This window comes from Bidens hawaiensis, unplaced genomic scaffold (assembly GCF_021521415.1).
Source record: "Bidens hawaiensis isolate Kalapana, Puna unplaced genomic scaffold, B.hawaiensis_p1.1 tig00014658_1, whole genome shotgun sequence".
NCBI lineage: Eukaryota > Viridiplantae > Streptophyta > Magnoliopsida > Asterales > Asteraceae > Bidens > Bidens hawaiensis.
In genome coordinates, this window is record NW_027492282.1 from 19,119 (window position 1) to 41,980 (window position 22,862).

The 22,862-nt window shown below is 35.3% G+C and overlaps 4 protein-coding genes across 5 annotated transcripts; 1 reads left to right on the plus strand and 3 right to left on the minus strand.

The window, feature by feature from the left end:
• The first annotated feature begins 3,564 nt into the window (after positions 1-3,564).
• Positions 3,565-4,356, plus strand: LOC143547171 (F-box/kelch-repeat protein At3g23880-like). The gene has a single exon (XM_077038659.1). The coding sequence runs from the start codon at positions 3,565-3,567 to the stop codon at positions 4,354-4,356; it is 792 nt and encodes a 263-aa protein (XP_076894774.1).
• A 2,091-nt stretch (positions 4,357-6,447) lies between these two features.
• Positions 6,448-7,475, minus strand: LOC143547172 (uncharacterized). The gene is made up of 2 exons (XM_077038660.1): positions 6,977-7,475; positions 6,448-6,872 (listed from the first exon to the last, which is right to left on the minus strand). The coding sequence occupies exons 1-2, from the start codon at positions 7,473-7,475 to the stop codon at positions 6,448-6,450; spliced, it is 924 nt and encodes a 307-aa protein (XP_076894775.1).
• A 1,894-nt stretch (positions 7,476-9,369) lies between these two features.
• LOC143547184 (uncharacterized) lies at positions 9,370-12,450 on the minus strand. 2 transcript variants are annotated; one of them, XM_077038669.1, is made up of 6 exons: positions 11,923-12,450; positions 10,925-11,124; positions 10,764-10,840; positions 10,581-10,682; positions 10,322-10,508; positions 9,370-9,730 (listed from the first exon to the last, which is right to left on the minus strand). In XM_077038669.1, exons 1-6 carry the CDS (start codon positions 12,416-12,418, stop codon positions 9,641-9,643), a joined length of 1,152 nt encoding a protein of 383 aa, XP_076894784.1. In that variant the 5' UTR covers positions 12,419-12,450; the 3' UTR covers positions 9,370-9,640. The 2 variants fall into 2 exon arrangements, with proteins under 2 accessions (XP_076894784.1, XP_076894783.1); XM_077038668.1 differs by having other exon boundaries at positions 10,764-11,124.
• Positions 12,451-13,349: 899 nt separating this feature from the next.
• Positions 13,350-15,361, minus strand: LOC143547173 (uncharacterized). Its single transcript, XM_077038661.1, has 4 exons — positions 15,182-15,361; positions 14,898-15,079; positions 13,866-14,363; positions 13,350-13,520 (listed from the first exon to the last, which is right to left on the minus strand). Exons 1-4 carry the CDS (start codon positions 15,297-15,299, stop codon positions 13,350-13,352), a joined length of 969 nt encoding a protein of 322 aa, XP_076894776.1. The 5' UTR covers positions 15,300-15,361.
• Positions 15,362-22,862: the final 7,501 nt, after the last annotated feature.

Below are 22,862 nucleotides of genomic sequence, written 5' to 3' on the forward strand. Positions count from 1 at the left end.
AGTGCAAATAGTTTCAAATAATTTGATTTGTTGGCTTGGTGGAAAGGTGAGGAAAATCAATTTCCGATATTATCCTCAATGGCCTGAGATCTACTGTTCGTCCAGCCTTCTACAGTAGCTTCGGAAAATTCTTTTTATGTTAGTGGTAGGGTAATATCGATACGGAGAACAAGACCAACTCTCGTGACGATAGAGATTTTTCTTTACATGAAGGATTACCTGTACTCTTTGCAACACATACAACTTATATCCCCAAGCAAAATGGAATACCAAGCCGAGATATACGAGGATGAGGTGGAAGGTGCATAGATGACGCCAATGAGTGACAATGAAACCGCTTCAGATGCGTACCTACGCAATAGCTCGGGTTCCAGTGGTGAAGATTAATCAAATGACAATAAAAAGTGAATTTTAGTTATTTTCGTTAAATTTATAATGTTTTAAAAACGAAAAATAACGAAAACCGGGTTTTCAACTGGCCCGATTTCTACCCTTCCCCAACTCCCAACCCTACCCAAACCGATCTAGAAAGGGTAGGACCATACCCCCTCCAAACTGGTTGCCAGCCCCGATTAAGTTTATCCCAACCTGGCTTTGATCAATAGTGGACCAACCCGGACCGGTCAAGATAAAATCAATGTGTACATTTCTACTTTCACACCCCACCAATTATAATAGTGGCCCAAATTGTATTTCCATACGCTGTCCAAAATTCCCCTGTAACTCTGTAAGTTTCCATCCATGCATTTGTAGTTCCGTACCTAAAGTTGAACTGAAACCCTATACAAAATCAAAAATCCTAAACAAAATCAAAATCTAAGTGAAAATGCCCGGTACATGTTTAATGCGTTAAATGTATAAAATATATTTTTTGACACATGATTGATGTGTGCTACTAGGTATTTAAAATTGGACCGGTGTATTTTATAGCAATGTATACGGACATCGATTTTATACGCTCGTTACCAGAGAAATTAATATCAATGACGGGCATTTCTATTAAAAACACATCAGCTAAAGCCATCACCAACAAGTATTAGTTGGTGAAGGTATGTCGGTTATATTAGCCTATGTAAATTCATTGTTGATTGATAATCGAGGGAAATCACAAAGAGATTACTGACAAATGTTTTAGACTATCTCCAGCGAATCATCTGCGGTCCGCCTCTATCCAATGTGGCAGGCGTATGTTGGGAGGGCGGTGTTGAGGCCTCCCTGCGTGCGCATCCACAAATCAATGAGAAATGTGGCATCCACGACAAGTTCAAGCAGTAGCCATAATTGGGCATTTAACTTGTATAATACAACTAAACGCTAACGGGGTAACACAACAAGCAGTGAACTCAAGAGGTATGGTAGACGGACTTTTATCTAGTATGAGTGCAAACGATTTTAGACAATTTGAGTTGTTGGCTTCGTGAAAAGGTATTTAAGGGAAAAAAAATTCCAATCTTATTCACAATAGCCCGGTATCTAATAATCGCAAACCTTCTATGATAGCTTCTAGAATTTCTTTTTATGTTCGTGGCAGGGTTATATCAATACAAAAAACAAGACTAACTCTCGTGGCGTAGAGATGTTTATTTACATGAGGGATTACCTGGACTCTTTGCAACGCATACACCATATATCCTCACTCAAAAGTGAAATGGAATACGAAGCCGATTTATACGAATAGCCGACACCGATGACCGACAATAGCACCTCTTTTGATGAGTACCGACACAAATGCTCGGGGTCTGGCGCGAAGATTACTGACAATGACAAGCTGACGCATAAAAAATAAAGACTAAATTATGTGTTTTTGTTCTTTAAACGTTGACAATTTTTGGACTGAGTATATTATAATATTCACCCTCACTTCCTGTCATTTATATGGTAAAGCGCTTCTCTTTTACTTTTTAAGACTAATAGTCGTCTAAAACCTAAGTCAAGTTAGCATGTTCCATACATATAAGGGCATAAAGGTAAATTAAGACTTGTATTTCTTTTGATTTTGTTTAATTTATAGTGTTATCTAAGTTTTAAATATAAAGTGGAATCATCAAAAGTTTGGAAATGAAGTTTGATTTATCCCCTCGTCAGAAAGCGGTGTTTGAGTGTCTTCGGGCTCCTCGGGCTCAAGATTTCTTAAGTGTTCTCCCTATTGAAGGATTGGGCCAACATATGTCGGCTTTGGAGTACCAGGCCAGAGTCGTGCCCGGTTTGCCGTAAGGTTTGTTTGGATTCTTTTGGTGAGCATGCGGTTTACTGCAAAGAGTTGCCTGGGTTTAAGTACATGCATGATTTGGTGAGGGATATTCTATGCGATGTTCTTAAACGAGCCAGAATTTCGGCTAAAAAGGAAGCCCCCGTAAACTTTCTGACGGATCCTCAAGAAGGAAGATCTACATTACGACCGGCCGATATTCTTGTTTTTGGATGGGCAGGGGGAAAACACGCTTGTGTCGACCTCACGGGAGTGTCCCCTCTTGTTGGGATTAGGAACAATAGGTTTGTAGCATGCCAGGCAACATTGAAGGCGGCATCGGGCAAAGTTGCTAAACACGAGAGAGCTTGTTTGGAGAATCAACACGTGTTTATCCCCTTTGCCTTTGACACTTTTGGTTTCTTAACTCCGGATGCCGTGGACCTTTTAAATAAGGTTCAAAAAGTTTGTGCATAGTAACGTATCGGCCCATAAGAATCGAAACTTTGTTTTAGTAGGATTGGGTTTGTATCCAAAAGGGGGTTGCGGCGCAGCTTGTTGCCCGCTTACCTGTCACTTCATTGTAAATCGTTTGGATGTTTCTATGATATTTAAGGATTACTGTGTTCGATGAAAAAAAATATATATAAAGTGAATTTTAGTTACTTTAGCGACGTTTGTTTAAAAAATGTTATAGAAAGTCGGGTTTTCACACAACCCGTCCCAACCCGGTCCAAACCCTGACCCGGTTACAATCCGGTCCAATCCAAACCGGGATACCCAAACCGGTCTATATAAGGTCTGACCATACACCCTGCACACAAATAGGTTGTTCCTCCGTATATATGTTAACCTATAAATTAGTTTACTCTCAAACCCCAAGTTAAACAATTTCTAAACTGCGTTATCTTATAACCGGGCCAATCCATCATTGATGATTCATAAACCGTAACATATGAAGCCCAGTAGCCCAATTGTATTTCCCATAAGCGGCGGTCCAAATTTCTAATCGTAGAACCCGAACAATTCCCTTTGAAAGTTTGAAACCCAAAAATCAAAATCAAAGCAAAAATGTCCGATAACATTCACTTTGAAATCCAAGAGGAAATCATCAATCGTCTCCTTTGTGTCAAATCTCTGATTCGTTTCAGATCGTTTCTAAACAATGGAAGTCTTTGATCAATAGCTCTGAATTCATCACCCGTCACAACATCATCAACAACAACACTCAACACCCGCATCAGCTGCTGATAAGGCACACCGTTGATTCTGAGAAAAAATATGTTTCAATTGATGATGATGATGATAGTTTCCCTCAACACAATAAGTTTAATCCTATTGTTCCTCCATCTATTAACCTAGCTACCCGTCTATCAATGATTGGTTCATCTCACGGTCTGGTGTGTTTGTCCGGTGTTGGTACAGATCTACCAAACAACCTCATTGTTGTTTGGAATCCATCAATTAGAAAATCTGTAGGTGTGATGTCTCCGTCCGGTACAAATATTGCTGGTTTTGGACTTTGTCCCAAAACTAATGACCCTAAGATCATTGCGCTTACAAGTGACCAAGAGGCGGAGGTTTTTACATTAAGTACTAAGACTTGGAGAAGTGTTCCAATGAATATGTTTCATACATTAATTGGATTTAGGCCTAAACAAGTGGTCATTGATGGGGTTATTCATTGGTCTGCAACTATTTATGATCCAGATGATGTTGAATATCGAACGATCGTCTCGTTTGATTTGTCAAGTGAAGAATTCGGAGAAATAGCTCTTCCGGATCCTTTAGGACCCTTCGGAGTAGGTGTGGAGGTATGTAAGCTTAAGGAGTCTCTTGCTTTGATTCACTACCCTGATGAACATGATGCGGGGATTCTAGTTTATGACGTGCGCGTGACGTTGAAAAATGGTGTTTCGAAATACTCTTTTACAAAACTATTCACTGTTAAGGATAAGCCATCAATTGGTTGTATAACTGGATTTAGTATGAATGGCCAACCGGTAATAGAACTAATCGTCGGTTCTAGGAAAAAAGAACTTGAAGTTTATGAACCTAACTCAGAAGACATGAATAGTCTTGGGATTTATGGTTCTGACTTCTACATGGTCAACTACAGAGAGTCTCTACTTCTGCTTGATCACTCTGATTCTATTATTCTGCCATAAATGATGATAGCCATATCCATCACGCATCTATCTTTACTTCTTTAGTTTCTCGTTTATCTTTTCCCGTTTTGTTTCTTTTTTAGTAGAGTAAATGACAATAATGCAATGCATACAAAGAATCTTAAGTCCTATTTATATTTCCCTCGCATGTTCAAAAAAAAAAAGGATAAGGACCCTCTAGTTTAGCCTGTTTATAAAAAGACCTTATGATTAACCCTCTGATATTGACCCCCTGATAAAAGTATTTTCTAGTTTTGCCACAAAGGAAAAGGAATAATCAAATAAACATATGATAAAAAGGCTCATATGGGACTTGGTTTGACCATTGTCACACTTTATAGGACCCAAATGATCATTAAAACAACCAATCAATCAAGAACATAACAAAGAACAAGAAGAAATGTAACAGTAAACGATTTTGTATTTACCAAACAAGGCATGCTCCAACAACTTTTTACATTGACATTGTATATATACACAAAATAATAGTGGTTATATAACTATGTGGTGGACTGGTGGTTATTTAACCAACAAACTTTAACAAATACATACTAGGCCCCGTGACTTTGTATCAAACGGCTCGTAACTTTGTATCGAAACACTAAGTCTAAAACTATACTATTCACTAATTGCATAAACGGCTCGTAACTTTGTATCGAACTTGATCATACAATTAAGGCCAATACACTTTTCTTCTCTTTTTTTTTTTCTAAAAGATTCAAGTTTAAAAGATTTTATGCTTTAGGTTATGCGAATTTGTGGTCTTAGCAACTGATAAAAGTAAGATTTGTTGTCAATTTCTGTTTTAGATATCATATATATATATATATATATATATATATATATATATATATATATATATATATATATATATATTAAAAAATGTTTTAAGTTTGTTTTGGCTTAATTTAGGTGTGGGATGTGCTTAACAATGATGAAGTGGTAAAGATTGTTGATGCGGTAAAAAATGATATCAATGGCTGCAAGATTTCTTGTTGATTATGCAGTGCAAGCTTGGGGACACAAGCACCCGAGTTAGAAAACTTGATGATCGGTCGCGAAGAAGACACTGAAGATCAAGTGGACCCAAATGTGGACGGCGATGATGAGGATCCCCCTTTGTAGTTTGGTTGTAGTCTTGTACATGCATGTATTCGGTCATATGTAACCGTGTTTTGACTTGTAAACCCTTTTGACTTATTAATATAAGAAGTTGTTTATCCTTTACACTTTGCTTAATGTATAATATAAGTGTTAGATTGTAGGGTCTTCTTAGTTGTTAATAAAGGATTACATGAAATTTGTTTTAAGGACACGCAGGTCCTTCTGGTACGCAGACCAGGAATATTACTTTAAGGACACGTGGGTCCCTTCTGGAACGCAGACCAGGAATTTTACTTTAAGGACACGCGGGCCCTTCCAGCACGCAGGCCAGGAATTTTACTTTAAGGACACGCGGGTCCCTTCCGGCACGCAGGCTGGGAATTTTACTTTAAGGACACGCGGATCCCTTGCGGCATGCATGCCATGAATTTTACTTTAAGGACACGCGGGTCCCTTCTAGCACGCAGGCCTGGAATTTTACTTTAAGGACACGTGGGTCCTTCTGGCACGCAGACCAGGAATATTATTTTAAGAACAAGTATAGCTTAAATCGATTTCTTTGATAAAAGTGGCACGCATGCCTAACTATATTACAAGTGGTGACATAAAATGTCGCTTTTACTAGCTATCAGGGCACGCAGACCAAAAAGAAAATATGCGTACTTAAAGTCTTGCTTATATATAACATTTCTTTAGTTATGCAATGCTCCAGGTTCTAGGGATTTCTGTCCAGTCTAGAGTCTCCAACTTGTAAGCACTATTTGATAATTCTTCTCTCACTTTGTAAGGACCTTCCCAAGTTGGTGCCAATTTACCCGGAGGTTCTTGACCAGATGCTTCATTGTTGCGAAAGACAAAGTATCCCGCATCGAAGTTACATTTTTTAACCCTTGAGTCATAATATTTTTGTAACTGGCGTTTATAATTATGCTCGCGGATCAGGGCCAACTCTCTCATTTCTTCAAGGAGGTCTAAGTTCATCCGTAGTTATTTTTCATTATCTTTATTTGCCAACATTCTTGCGGATGGAACTCCAATTTCAGCTGGGATCATGGCCTCGGTACCATAAGTCAGGCTAAACGGCGTCTCGGAGTTGCTTGACTTCTTTTGAGTGCGAAAAGCCCAAAGTACATGGGGCAATTCGTCCACCCTTCCAGTTCGTTTAGTTCCCAACCGTGCTTTGATTCCATCTTTAATAGATCTATTAGCTCTTTCGACCTGACCATTGGCATGCGGGTGGGCTACAAAAGTAAAATCTTTTGCTTGCGAGAGGTATGAAGCCATCACATCGTTTTTCGCCTCGTATGTCCCATTGATCTGTTCTGCGATCAACATTGAGTCAACTCGTGCTTCCAAGTGTTTTACCCCAAGCTTTTTGGCTATCCGCATGCCTGCTAAAAAAGCTTCATACTCTGCCTCATTGTTAATACTTTTAAATCCAACTTTATGGAATAAGTAAATTCGTGGCCTTCAGGATTAACCAATCTGAGGCGCAATGCGCCTGACCCTTCGTTACTTGAAGCTCCATCCGTGAACAATGACCTAACCTGGTCTCGCTCAGGAGGTATCGGAGTTTGTTGTTCGATCAGGCACTCTTCTTCTTTGTTCTGCGGGACTACTGTAACGATGTCCGCTAGCACTTGGCCCTTGATCGCGGGTCTGGGTTTGTACTCGATCGCGTGTTCTCCCAATTCTATGGACCATTTTGCCAATCGTCTGGATAGTTCTGGTTTACTCAGTACATTTTTCAACTTGTACCCTGTTACCACATTGATTGGATGGCCTTGAAAATATCCGCGGAGGCGCTTGGCGGCATAGACCAGTGCCAGAAACAGCTTCTCAAGCATTGAATATCTGGTTTCTGGACCTGTCAACGTTCTACTGACATAATAAATCGGTGTTTGGAGAGTTTTTCTATCCATCAGTAGCACGGCCCCAATGGCATTATCAGATGCTGATATGTATAATGTCAAAGGCTCTCCCACATGCGGTGCTGTTAGGGTAGGCAGTTCCATCAAACATTTTTAACTTCTAAAAATGTTTTTTCTGTTTCCGCAGTCCATTTGAAATGTGTTTTCTTTAGACAATTCCTCAGAGTTGGCACAAATGGGTAAGACTTAGCCGCGTGATTGGCCAAAAATCTGTTTAGAACAACGAGCCTTACATTTAGTGTTTGTACCTCTTTGAGGGAAGAAGGTGAGGGCATGCAGGCGACTGCCTGGATCTTATCCGGATTTGCTTTAAAACCCGCACCCGTGACAATTACGCCTAAATATTTTCCTTCCTCCATCCCAAATGAACACTTACTAGGCATCAAGGAAACATTTAAACTTGAACGGGGCTACCACATCAACTTTGAGATCAATCTCAATGGATAACAATCATTTGGGCATGCCTTGTTTAAATCTTTAAAGTCTATACACATGCGCCATGTTCCGTTACTCTTGAGAACGATGACTGGATTAGCAACCCAAGTTTGATACTGTATTTCACGGATGATTCCAGTGTTTAGTAGATCTTGAACTTGTTCATTCATAGCTTACACGAAAAATGGATGATTCTAGAGTTTAAAGTAAAACTGATGACCCTAAGATCATCGCGCTTACACGCAACCAGGAGGCGGAGGTTTTTTACAATATGTACTAGGACTTGGAGAAGTGTTCCAATGAATATGTTTCATACTTCAATTGGATTTAGTCCTAAACAAGTGGTCATTGATGGGATTATTCATTGGTGTGCAAGTATTTATGATCCAGATGACGATGAATTTCAAACGATCGTTTCCTTTGATTTGTCAAGTGAAGAATTCAGACAACTAGCTCTTCCAGATAGGTTAGCACACTCTGGATGTCTGGAGATATCTAAGCTCAACGTCTCTCTTGTTGTGATTGACTTCCACCCTGAAGATGATTCACTCAAATATACAATTAAGGCTAATACACTTTTCTTTTCTTTCTTTTTTTCCTAAAAGATTCAAGTTTAAAAGATTTTATGCTTTAGGTTATGTGAATTTTAGTTTACAATATATTTAGGATCTCATGCTAAATTCCGTTTAAAGTATAATCATTTGTGCAAAACAACTATTTTACTCTTCCATAGTCATACTTTCATTTTAATAGCTAGCATACACCAATGTCTACACGAAACTTGAAACTTCAACCTTATGGAGAGAGACATCATTTTATACGTTGATATAACTAGCGCAAAGGCCCTTTGTCATTGTCAACTTCTATTCTCCTTTTTAAACAACTCCTATCTCTCAAGTCTCAACTCTCAAAGGTCAGCACGAACTCAATAAGATTATTAGTCTCATCATCATCATTGGTAGGTGAATATGAAAGAATAAAGAGATGTGGTGGGAGAGTATGGGCAATGGGACACGAACCGAGCATACATCGGGTATGGTTGCCGGATCAAGATTGCCCCAGACTTGCAATGTCATGTGCTTTCCGGGGTATCTCTTTGAAAGATTATAGACTTATATCCGTCCTGAATGTACATCATCATAAACTTACAGACCAAGACTAATTTGTGGTCTTAGCAACTGATAAAAGTAAGATTTGTTGTCAATTTCTGTATTAGATATCATATATATATATATTAAAAAATGTTTTAAGTTTGTTTTGGCTTAATTTAGGTGTGGGATGTGCTTAACAATGATGAAGTGGTAAAGATTGCTGATTTGGTAAAAAAAAATATCAATGGCTGCAAGATGTCTTGTTGATTATGCGGTGCAAGCTTGGGGACACAAGCACCTGAGTTAGAAAACTTGATGATCACACGGTTGTTCTTATTTTTCGAGAAACAATCGCTGTTAGCCAAGTCAGCCCCAGAAGCGGACAATATAAGTTCAGGTCCTGACTCAGATTTTGTTAGTGGAAAATAATGGATTTTGATATGAATATATTAAGAGAATTTGATGTTTGCATACATCCATTTGAAAAAAAAAAAAAAAAGATAAATTTCATTGTAAAGTGTCTACATGATGTTATCATAGTAAAGATTTATTAGATAATTAGATAATTCTCATACGATAACACGAAAATAAAACATAATATAGTAAAGTGTCTTTAAGATGCTACTCTAGTAAAGATTCATTAATAATTTTCATACAACAACTTGAAAACAATATTTCATAAAATGATTAAACTCCTTTTATTGATGATTAGCCTTCACCTGCTCATAGAGCAATAGCCGGAAAAAAGCACCTTCGAGAGCCAACATTGGTGTTTGTCATTTCCCAGCCTTGTCCTTCCTTATAGCATTCAACCTATCACCAGCCGTTGAAAAGAGTTAAGTAAAATGTCTAAAATACCATGCATTTTTTTGTTAACTTTATATAAACCGGTCATGATTTAAACATGTTTAAAGAAACTATAGAATTGGAATTGGGGCTGTCTAAATAGCTCTAAGCTCGAACTAATCTCGCTCTATAAAAGCTCACTCAAAATCAGCTAGTTTTCAAAACGAGTCAGCTCGACTCGTCCTGACTTATTTGATATTTTAATTTATTTATTTATATATATATATATATATGTATGTAAATGCTTTGAGAGTTGTGGAGCTCTTAGCCAGTCTGCTTGTCACTTTGTAAAAGCAATAGCTATATATAGTTTATTATTTATGTCCTAATTTTAATCCAATACACAATTTTAATTGCTGCCCACTTGCAAATAATAAGTTTGGACGTGTTTAAATAGCTCGTGACTTGAAACTTGTTTGGAAAAAGCTTGAAAAAACCAGCTCGAAATCGGCTTGTTTGCAAGCTGAGCTACCTCAGTCCGGTTCGGTTCAGCTTGTGAAAAGCCTAATGACCTAAACTTTTAATTGGTATTAAAGAGTAAGCTTGAGGCCAACTTACAGTGTCATTAACTTCATTACCACTTTTGATTCCACCAATGACGTAGATAGATTCTTTAATCACCGCTGCACCCAAAAAACCCCGAGCCTCGTTCATGGGCTCTCCAAATACCCACGACCCACGTCTCGGGTCATAGATTTCAACTGTTGACACCATTTCCTTACCATCATATCCTCCCAAAACATATCTGCAAATCAACAACTTTTCAGCCTTAAAGAACCAGTTTTTTTATTTCTTGGTCAAATCTTATTATACTTACAGCTTTTTATTCAAAACGACCATTGAAGAACATCCCCTTGTTGTACCCATGCTCTCGATTTTCTTCCAAGAATGTTCTCTCGGATCAAATCTTTCAGCCGTCCTGTGACAATAACAGTTTTTTATTTTATTTTATTTTTTTACGTTTTTTACGAATAATAAGTGTTAAAGTATGATTAAATACCGCAAGTAGTTTGTCCCATCATATCCTCCAACAGCATAAAGTGCTCCATTGAGCTCAGCTGCAGCGAGAGCAAACCGCTGCAAAAACATAATTTTAAACAAACCAGAAAAAGATATATAGATAATATTAAGCTCCAATGAAGGGTTATCTAGACATTTAACCTTTTCAAGCATGGAGCGGGCGGGAATCCAGGCTCCAGCATCAAAATCCAGCACCTCTACTGATGAATAGAAATCTTCACCATACCCACCACCGACCGCATAAACTTTATCTTTCACGGTGGCCCCCGCAAGATTCCCGTTTTTCTTGTTTAGAGGAGGACATGTTGTCCATCGATCATCTACTGGATCGTATGATTCAACTTCACAAAAAAAAATAATAAAAAAAATAATAATAACAAAAACAAATGTTACTTAAAAATGAAATGATAACCAGCTGCAAAATAACTGCTGTTTCATGTTGATGTAATAAGATGTTTTGAGATTTTGACATATCCTGTCTATTTGTAGAATTAATATGTAAAATGACAAAATCACAAAATATAAAATTATATGAAAAGAGACATATGTAGGGCTGTAAGTAAAAGCACTGAATGTTCAGAAAACAATTAATTCGTGAATCAATTGGCTGGAAGTTCTATATGTTCGTTCGTTTAATAAATGAACGAACATGAACATATGTTGAGTTTGTTCAACTGTGTTCGTAAACATTCGGTAATGTATCTGTTTATGTTCAAGAGGATTTGTTTGTATGCATTCACTAATGTTTGTTTTGTTTATGTTTGCTTATTAATGGTTTTTTGTAAATTACATTTTATATTTTTTAGTTTATTATCCATACACTTAAAGTTTCTGTATTTTTAATTTTTTATTAGCTTTAACACCTTAATTTCTATACTTTGTTTATTACTATGTCAACCTATCTTTATATAATTATGTCAAGTACTTAAACTTATATTATTTCTGGTGATCATACCTAACACTTGAGTTTAAGAATTTTGATTTGGGTAGCATATGTGCGTTTATTCGTTTATGAAATTAACGAACGGACACGAACAAAGTTATTTCATTAATAAGAAGTTCCATTTGGTCATGTGTTCGTCAACCATTCATCGGTAAAAAAAATTTAACTCTTAACCAGTTTTGAAGCAAATGACTACCTGTATCGAACCAATGGCCATGGGACTCGCCACCAAACACGAAAAGCTCGCCATCTAACTTTGAAACGGCAGCGTAACATCTTTCAGTATTCATTGGACTAAGAGCTTTGGTCAGGTTTTGTGACGGGGAGTAACAATCCAATGATGACAGCCATGATTCACCATCATATTCATACCCTCCTATTAAAAGTATCGGGTCATCAGGTAAGCTAACTTTATTTAATTCTATCTCATTGACTTCCACATCAGCTTCTAACTCTAACGTGACACGCGTGCCTTTTAGATTCTTGATTTCAGCTTGTGCTTCAGCCTGAAAAGTCAAAGTTAGAAACCACTTCAATAATGTAGTTTTGTTTTCTTTCAACAATATAAAGATGGCTAAGATAACCAAACTATATCTGGCAATATAGGTCGGTTTGCGGGTTGAATAACTGGTCAAAATGGGTAGCTTCTTCATTGGGTCAATTCGGGTTGGGTTGACCATTGTCCCAACCATTATTTTTGTTGGATATTTAAACTATATATGAAAAATTACTAATGCATCAGATTTCATCACAAAAGTTATGTTATTACAGTCCAATATTTTAAAAAAGAAACACTGTATGCCATAAAAATCCAGTTTGGTTGGATTTTCACAAGTTCATAATCATGTCATATTCGTGTTGCAAGTTATGTGACACGAAATGACTTGGTAACAATTTAAACAAGTAATTACTCCGATTCATATGAAACCTTTTTGTAATTTGTGTTATTCAAATTGTTTAGCGTATTCATCTATGATTTTTAATTAGCAAACTTGGGTTTAAATATTCAGTTTGAGATTAGAATAAGCGAATGGGCATCCTATGAATTGAAAGTTAATACTAATAAAATAGAATTGTTGTGGTGAAGAACTAAAATGGTTTCAAGGGAAATTAACTTCTTTAAAACCCCGGAACGGGTTAACGGGTCAACCCACTTTTAGCGGGTCGTATCCAGGTTGGCCCACTTTTTAAACAAGTCATATTTAGGTTGATATGATTAAAAAACTGGTCGTGTGAATCGACCCAAAACATATTCATGTACGTGTCGTGTTTTGGGTTCCAATGAAAACCACCGTTAACTTGAAAACCACTTTTAACCAATAATTTTTTTCATTCTTTTTATATGATATATTTTATACAAAATAAAAAAGAAATAATAAATATATATGTAACTCACGAAAGTACATATATGTAGCTTGTGAGCTTAAACATACGTGTCTCATACGAGATAAATGTATGTAGATTACGAGCTATATGTATACCTTTTTATTTCATTTTGGTTTGACAAAGATTAATAATATATAAAACAACGAAAAAAAGTGTTTAAAAGTGGTTTTTACGAGGTGGTCTTTATTTGTTCCCTACCTTATATGTGACAATCATTTAAAAACTTCAAAATTAACTTCAAGATTCATTAACAATGGAAAAACATACCAAATTCTTCTCCAAAAAAGCATTTTTCTGCTTCAAACCATCAATCGTGTGCTTTTGTGCCGCATTAGATGCCTTTAACAATTCAATTGTGTCCTTTTGCACCGTGTTAAATGCCATCAACCCTTTGAATGTTTCGATCCACTAATACATACACAAAAATCAAAAAGAAATTGTATATTAATACCTAGAACAAAGATTATAATAAATATGAAAGGTGGCAATAAGGCTCGGTAAGGATGAGTAAGGAGTGAAAACGGCTTGTTATTTAGTACGTGTTAAAACAGGTGAGGGTTGGGTTGACCAGCAATCACGTTTTGCCATTTTTATAAATATATTTTAAAATAATAAGAAATGTGGCTTTGGCTAACTTTCAACCCATTTAACCCATTCCTTTAGCTACTTGTCTATTTGACTCGTTTGAGAGAAAAACACAACACTAATAAACCCATTTGTAGCATATTTATAAGTTTATATAATCTTAGCTACCATGGGATCATTTGTAGCACCCTTCTTTTTCACCTCGTTATTGTTCAAAACAAACTTGTCTTCACATTCAGCAGAAAGTGGGGCCGGGACAACAACTTTAGGCCCCACATAGCTTTCATTTGACAATGTTTTTTGGGCCGTTGGTTTACGCTTTAGTGCCAATTCTTTAAGCCTCATGCAAATAACATCCTTCTCGGTAAGTGTATGGAAAGTGTTAACTTGTCTTGTACTAAAAGTTAAACTTTTGGTGTTTTTCAAGTGAGTATTATTTACTTCACCCGGTTGAAAGAAAGTTGTTTGCTTTGTTGATTTATGTGGAGGAATTGGTGTCCATGGACATGATAACGCTTGCGATGCCATTAAGGACAACAGACGGTTTGTTTGGGCATGGTCTAACTCAAACCAGAAATGTTGTGGAGCATAATAATTGGCAATAATTATTGGCTTATATTGATTCTCAGTTAAAACTTTGCACTGTAACTTCACTCGTATTTGAACCTGTTTAAGAAATCAAGGTTTTCAAATATGTTAGTTGTCACTTTAGTACCATAGATGTAACAGTGTGTTTGGAAAGTTATCAAATGTTATTAATAAACATAATAAGAAAACAAGATTATCAACTCTAATAAATTGGGTCATAAAATTAGAGAGGGGGGGGGGGGTTATTTTGGGCGCGTTACTTATAACTCATAAGTTTTTAAAAAGTTAAAAAGGTGTTTGGGAATTGTTTATTGTGTGAGGGAAAAAGATGACAAGTCACAAACTTGTGACTTATGACTTTTCCAAAAAGTAAGGAGCTAAAAATAAGGAATCCAAACACAGCCTCAACCTCTAAATCTATTTATCCAAACACCAAAACATGTTGGGCTTGGGCTCGGCTCGTTTACAAACCTAAACTAACTATCAGATAGTTAGTGAGTTCTAAATACAAAATCCAAACAGCCTAAAAGTCAATAAGTGGTTAAACTTGCATTTGTCAAACACAGTAAAAAGTCCAAACATGTCACAACTCACAAGAGACTTGTGGTGTACCTGAGCAGGGAATGCTGTTAGATGTGAACCATCACAACTCCAAGCACACGGGTCAATGTTCTTTCGACCCGAGCTAACAGCTTCAAATATCCCGAGTAGTGTTCTATCCGTATAGTTAAAAAGAAATACAGGTAGACCGGGTTCGATATTCTTCACATACATATAGTGTGAGCTTGGTAAACCTGCCACAATAATAATAATAATAATAATAATAATAATAATAATAATAAAACTTAGATTTACATGGGAAAAGAAGTGATTATAATTTGAAATAAAATACTAACCAAAGAGTTTCTTGCAAAGGCATTCATTGATAGTTGTTTGTTTGCAACCAAAAATTACACCACCAAGTTGACTTTTGGATAAACCTCTAGCACTTGATGGGCCAGGATAGCTACCCATCTTAATCCACACACTGATAAATATAACAGACACTTAATATGATCAGTCAAAAACCTTAAAACGATCAAATACACATGAAATGAAACCCAACAACATAAAGATATCAAACATTAACCCCACAAAGAGAACAGCTAAGAAACAAAAATACCTGATGTACAAACCGTGAGAAACTTGTGCCAAAAGATGAAGTATATATAGAAGGAATTAGATGCTTTGAAGGTTGTACACGACGCAGAGGTTGCAGCAACGGCGTGCAGATTGTCGTACGACATTTTTGGTTTTCTATAAACAATTCCAAAATATTCTACAATATGTAGAGTTTTTACAAAATAATCTAGGCTTGTAATAGCTGGTTCTTTACACGTGTCACATGCAGCCAACTTCCAAGTATACCGTACCATAAATATTGGTTTTATTGTAAATTTACAACTCATAAAGATACTTTTATATTTTGTTTTTATTAGATATATACGGTTAGTACCGTAAACAAACTGAACGAACACGAGAAATGTGTTGTTTCATTTATTAAGGAAATAATGTGTTCACCAACGATTCATGAATACTTACCGATCGAGATTTTATGTCTGTGTTTGTTTATTAAGGAAATGAATGTGTTCACGAACACAAATAAAGTTGGCGGAGCCTAGAGATCATTGAAGTCGATGTATTCATTAATTTGAATAATAGAGAAGGAAATGTGAAAATTGCAAAAACAATGTGAGAATATGATTTTGTTATTTTATGTTAGGGGTAATAAATTAAAAAAACATAACATGTTTGGATTAAATAAATAAATGTAAAAAAACTTTCATAAACAACATATATAAACAAACATGAATGAGCGGAATATATGTTTATGTTTGTTCGTTTAACTAATCAAACAAAATTTCTTATTCATGTTCGTTTATTTATTAAACGAACTTCTCGTCAAACGGGTCACGAACGGTTCACTGAATATTTGGTTCGTTTACAGCCCTATGCAAGGTCTCTAGTTTCGTTTCCAACCAAGTTTGATTGCATTGGGACTATGGGCGGTTGGTTTTCCCCGAAAGTTGAGATGGTGAACTTGGGTTAGGTGCCTTTTACGCGCCCCATGTAATCGGGCTTTATGCTCGTTCAATATAAAAATACAAAAACCCAAAAGGTGGAAACGGGTTTGAATGACTGATATATGTAAATATTAAAAAAGTAAATGTGTTTTTATAAGTCTGTTGTTCATGAAAGTGAAACTGGCGTTACACAGATTTCCCACTGAAACAAAGAAGCATGTTATTTAAAGTGAAAATGACATCTCAGCTAGGGAAAAAGAGTGGGTTTGTGAAAAAGTGTAAAAGTTAAAATACAAATACAACAAAAATGAGGAGATTAATTTAAGAAAAAAAATGGATGAGAAGGACATGAAAGTAATAACTAACTTATGATAACTTCCTCTCTTCACATGCAATGTACATGTTCATTCCTCCATCATTTTAAAACGTTTATAACTTTTTCATACGAATTTTTTTACCATAATAACAAGTTTTTTTTTATTTTTAATATGAATATTATATTGTTATATAAAAATAAAAAAAATAGTGAGTTTTTTTATATTGTGTTATTTGGTTGTCTATTGTGTTTTTAATTGATTTTTTCTATGCATTGTGTTATAGATTTTGATCATTGTGTTTTTTCAATTGATACTCACATTAAAATAAAAATTAAAACAAAGATTAATTCGTTGTGTCTTAGTGCTCAACATTTGTCTTTCTACTTATCGTTGTGTTTTAGTTATTATGCTCAACATTCACTCAAGATTTTTTCTATGCATTGTGTTATAGATTTTGATCATTGTGTTTTTTCAATTGATACTCACATTAAAATAAAAATTAAAACAAAGATTAATTCGTTGTGTCTTAGTGCTCAACATTTGTCTTTCTACTTATCGTTGTGTTTTAGTTATTATGCTCAACATTCACTTAAGTTGGGAAAAATAGTATTATGTTTAAGTATTGTGTAATATGTAGATTTCATTGTGTTTTACGTTGCAGGTCATTGTATTATATGTATATACCATTGTGTCTTACGTTTGAGGCCTTTGTATTATATATATTTATTATTTTTGTTTTACGTTTCAGGTTATTGTGTTATATGTATTCATCATTATGTTTTATGTATTTGATAATTTGTTGGTATTTTTTATTATATTTACATATTATTACACAACGGTGTTATTAGTATTTAAAAAAAAACACAATGATCAGTTGAAAGACACAATGACAAAAAAACACAAAGACACACTGACTTAATTTTTTATATTTTTTATAACAAAATCATAATCGTATTAAAGATAAAAAAACATTTGTTATTATGGTGAATTTTATTTTTAAAAAAAAATATCATATGAAAAGTTATAGACGTTTAAAAATGATGGGGGAATTAGTATGTGATTTGAATGTAGAAATATAAAATGTGTACTATTACTTTTATACATTTTTTGTTTTGGTCCATACTTGACACATCTCAATTAGTTATGGATTCTCACACTTTTTATTTTTATTAGCCGTTGTAGAATAACTCAACCTTGTGAAAAATGCCATTAATAGTTTAATACTGGGCCGCCAGATTGTTTGAAAGTAACGGTGCTTCAGTTGGGCCCATTTTACCTAGCACCTTTGGAGTTTGGACCATAAACGTAGAGGTGCACAAATCGGATATTCTCAACACCGGGTTTTAGGTATGATCAGGTATGGTTGCAAGCGAAGCCAGAGACAGTAGAAAAGGTGTGCAACAATGTGAGAATATATAGTTGGCTCTAAAAGATGAAATTTCATTTACATGCGAACCAGGGTTTGTCGCGCTAGGAGTTGAGTCATTCGACAAGGTAACTCCAAATAAACTAGTTCTACTAGAAGCTATAAACTTACATGACATAGTTGTTTCTTTTTATTTTGAATATTTTTTTGTGAATATTTTTTTGCAGGTTGAGATTATGATGGGGCTTGAAGAGTATATCAGTGACTTATTGTATCAGCAAAATGCTTTGAAACTACACAATGCAAAAACCGTCGCTAAGCATCTGACTATTTACTAGTTAAAACAATGATCAAAAACATTTTTGGTAGTTTTTCTCTGACGAAAAGAAAAAAAAAACAAACAATGTAACCACAATAATAATTTTTTAAGGTTTGTTTTTGGTGTTTGTCCTCCTCACCCATTTTTTATCTACTATTGGTGTGATTTTTGTCACCCATTTTTCTTAGATGTTTTCCTACAAAAACATAACTTTTTGCATATGGTGGACCAAGTGGGAGAGAGGGGTCTTGAATGAATTTTGTTTATATATATATATATATATATATATATATATTGTAAAATTAGGTGAAAAAGTGGCAATGTTTTTTGGTGTTTTTAGGTTTCCTTATTAGGTGATTTTCAGTGTTTTTAGAGAATGGTATTTTTATTACGTGACAGCTAGCCTAACATGTTTTTGGTGTTTTGTAGATTTCTTATTGTGAATGCTCCAATAAGATAGTGCTTAGTATTGGGTAACGAGGGATGAAATGGAATAACTCATACAAGGTAATGAAAATACAAAGTGTTTGTGAATGATACTAATTGTAATAAGAATTATATAATTATATGTTGATTATGTTTTATCCTATAATTGTGAAGTATATCTAGTATCTATTAGTTTGGTTGGTTAATAAAATAAGATCGCTTGTTGTATATAGTGATTCCCGTTCTCTCTAAGTAGTTTCTATCACCCCCACCCGACGACAGTTTTTTTTTACACTTTTTAAAGCTTTGACTGATCAAAATGAATGTTTAGATAATGGAATTGATTCCGGGATGCGAGATGTCATGATTGGGATTCGAGAAGTATCTTCTCACGGGTATCCAAAGGTAAAGGGTCAGGTGGATCACTAAGAGGGTGTGCAACGCAAGCGAGGATTACTCAAGCTAGAGTCAACTGTTCTATATAACGGTTACAAAGGTAAAATAAAAAGGTTAGATTTCATGGTTTTCGAAAAACAATATCGGCATAGAGATAGAGAGACACTAAAGTCTAGGATGAATATTTTGTTCAGGAAAAGTCATACATGATTATTTACATCTTATGCATTTTTTTAAAAAAAACGACAAGACGTAATATCTAACTCTACTCCTAAATTAAATATTTATTTACAACCATATGACTTTAACCCTCAATATTTAAACATGCAATGCGCTATCTAACACTTTGGTATCTTTATGCAAGACCCTAGTTGGTAGGCCTGTAAACGAACTGAATGTTCGGTGAACTGTTCATGAATCGTTCGGCGGGAAGTTCGTTTATGTTCGTTTATTTAATAAACGAACGAACATGAACACAAAATTTGTGTTCGTTTAACTAAATGAACGAACATGAACAAATGTTCCGTTCGTTCATTTATGTTCATGAACGTTCGTTTATGTTCGTTTATGTATTAATAGAAAATAATTACATATTATCTAGATATGTCATCTGTTTAAAGGTTTTATATTTGTTAATTTGTGTTCATTTATGTGTTTTCAGATTTAAGTTTGTTTGTGTTCATTCACATTGGTTCATATATGTTTATTTATGTTCTTTTATCTTTGTTTAGTTATGTTTGTTTATATTTTAAACAAACGAACATAAACTAACACAAATGTCCATTTTTAAATAAACGCACATGAACATATATATTTGTTCGATTAATTATAAAGTTAAATGAACGAACACGAATATGCCATTATTCGTGTTCATTCGATTCATTTACGGGCTTTCAATATCCACATAGATGAATACATCGGTCTTATTCTCTAGCCTCTATCGATTTTATTTTTGTTCGTTTGTGTTCGTAAACCGTTCGTGAGAACATTAATTTTCTTAATGAACGAACACGAACATAAAATCTCGTTCGGTAAGTATTCGTGAACTGTTCGTGAACACAATATTTTCTTAACGAACGAACATGAACAAGGCCTTGTTCATGTTCGATCGGTTCGTTTAAAACCCTACTAGTTGGTGTATCATGCAATTGAAATTGAAGTTGTACATTTGGTTTGACACGACATGACATTGGCAAAGTGTAAAGAGTAATAAATTGATCTCTCTCATCCTTGGAACCTGTCAGGTCATTCAATTTCAACACCTAACATTATTAATTAAGATTTGCCTTACTGGATTTCAAAAGTGGGTTTTTACTGCTTTGGTGGGCTTGGTTTATGGATATTTTGGGCTAATAATAAACGGGAATATGGGATACGTTTTCTATAGATAGATACTTTGGAGTTTGGACTCCTAATATTTTAAGAAAAATGAAACTAAGGGGGTGTTTGGGATTCCTTATTTTCATCAACTTATAACTTATAAACTTTTTAAAAAGTTAATAAGGTATATAAGGTGTTTGGCAAACCATAAGGCCTTATGAATTTTAACTTATGGTGAGGGCAAAATAAAGGGTTTTGAAAAGTTAGGAATATGTAACTTATTAACTTAATGAGTTTCATTTATCTATTATACCCCTCTAACCCTTAAACTTCATTACACTCCTTTTAAAAAAGAGTGTCACTTTTTGTCATTTTGGTTTTCTCTAGCACATAAGTTAATCCAAACATTTTTTTAGAAACTTCTTTTCAAAATTTCATAAGTTTATAAGACCATGCGTACTGCTAGCGTTGTGGCTAGCGTTTTGGGTGAAAACGCGGGGGGTACACCGCCCCCTCCCCCCCGCGTTATGATAATTTTATTTTTGGTGTGTTGTATACAAAACGCGCATGGTGGCACAAAAATCAAAAAAACTAGCCGTTGGGGTGGGTGGGTCTTGGAGCCGTTGAGATTTAAAAATATATATATATATATATATATTAATTATATTTATACTATATAAACAAACCAAACTCATTTTTTTAACACACTCATTCTACTTCTATACCAATTTATATCTTTTACACAAATATTTCTACCAAAATGTTTCCAGACAACAACCAAAATATTCTCGGTTTCGGCCAATATGCCCGTCAAGGCAACCAAAATCCACAACCGAATCAATCTACCGCCCCGACGTCAACCGTACCCGTCCCGCAAATGTATGACCCGCAAATGGCCGCGTACATTGCACTTCTACAAAGCTCTATGCCAAATGCGGTGCCCGGTTTCCAAAACCCAATGACAAACATTTTTGCGGCATCACCCAAAATGGAGCATGGTGTTGGACGCCGAAGCCGAAGGCGAAGGTGGTCCGCGTAAAAAAAAGTCTAAAACATCATCTTCGGTTGATCCAGACACGCCCCGTTCCGACACTCGAAACTTCAACTTAAGCGATAATGACCCCGTGAATACTACCGACATGCCTCGGCCGGGGGTAGAAGAACCAAAGGCAAAGGAAAGGGGAAAGGGGCCGGTTCGTCGTCGGCAACGGGTTCGAATCCCGAATTGGAAAGCCAATTCCAATTAATGAACTCTCGACTCCAAGATTTACACCAACTTGGAACCCAACGACTTCAAGTAAATTTGGACGCCGTCGACCTACTTCGAAGGAATGAGATGGATAAAGACATCGAGATTTTATCAAACGAGCTATCCGAAGACGACCCGATAGTCCAATCTCTAAAAGCCAATCGACGAGCGAAAATTTTAGAAAAATATAAATGAGTTTTAGTTTTATTAGTATTATTTATGTTTTTTTATTTTAATTTGATGTATTTTTTTTTTATTTAGTTTAATGTATTTTTTATTTTTAATTTTATGTTAATTTATTTAAATGATTTAGTATTTAAAAAACAAATAAAATTAATAATAACTGGGCGCCACGTGGCGCATAACCCCTGGTAGTGGAGAGTTATGACTACAGCCTGTTTTTGTACAAAACCATAACTCTGACTGGGCGTCACGTGGCGCATAACCCCTGGTAGTGGAGCTTTATGACTACACATGGTCTAAGTCCTTTTAACTAAAGGGTCAAATTATTCTACAAAGGATAACAAAAATGAGAAGTGTGAGAAGCCTTAAATAATTGACATGTGTCAAGTGGGGGCCAAAAGAAAAAGGGTATAAAGGTAATTGTACACATTTCCTCTCTCCACATGCAAGACACATGTTAATACCCCAATCATTCTAGAATGTTTATAACTTTTTCGTATGATATTTAAAAAAAAATTCATCATAATAACAAGCGTTTTTTAATCTTTAATATGAGTATGATTTTTGTTATAAAAAATTTAAAACAAAAATCACGTCATTGTGTCTTTTCGCTTATCATTGTGTCTTTTTTTCATTATTGTGTCTTTTCGCACACCATTGTTTCTTTTCGCATATCATTGTGCCTTTTTTTGTCATTGTGTCTTTTCGCACACCATTGTGTCTTTTCGCCTATTATTGTATCTTTTTTTCGTCAGTATGTCTATTCGCACACCATTGTGTCTTTTCGTCTATCATTGTGTCTTTTTTCGTTATTGTGTCTTTTCGCACATCATTGTGTCTCGCCCATCATTGTGTCTTTTTCGTCATTGTGTCTTTTCGGTTATCATTGTGTCTTTTTTCGTTATTGTGTCTTTTCGCACACCATTGTGTCTTTTCGC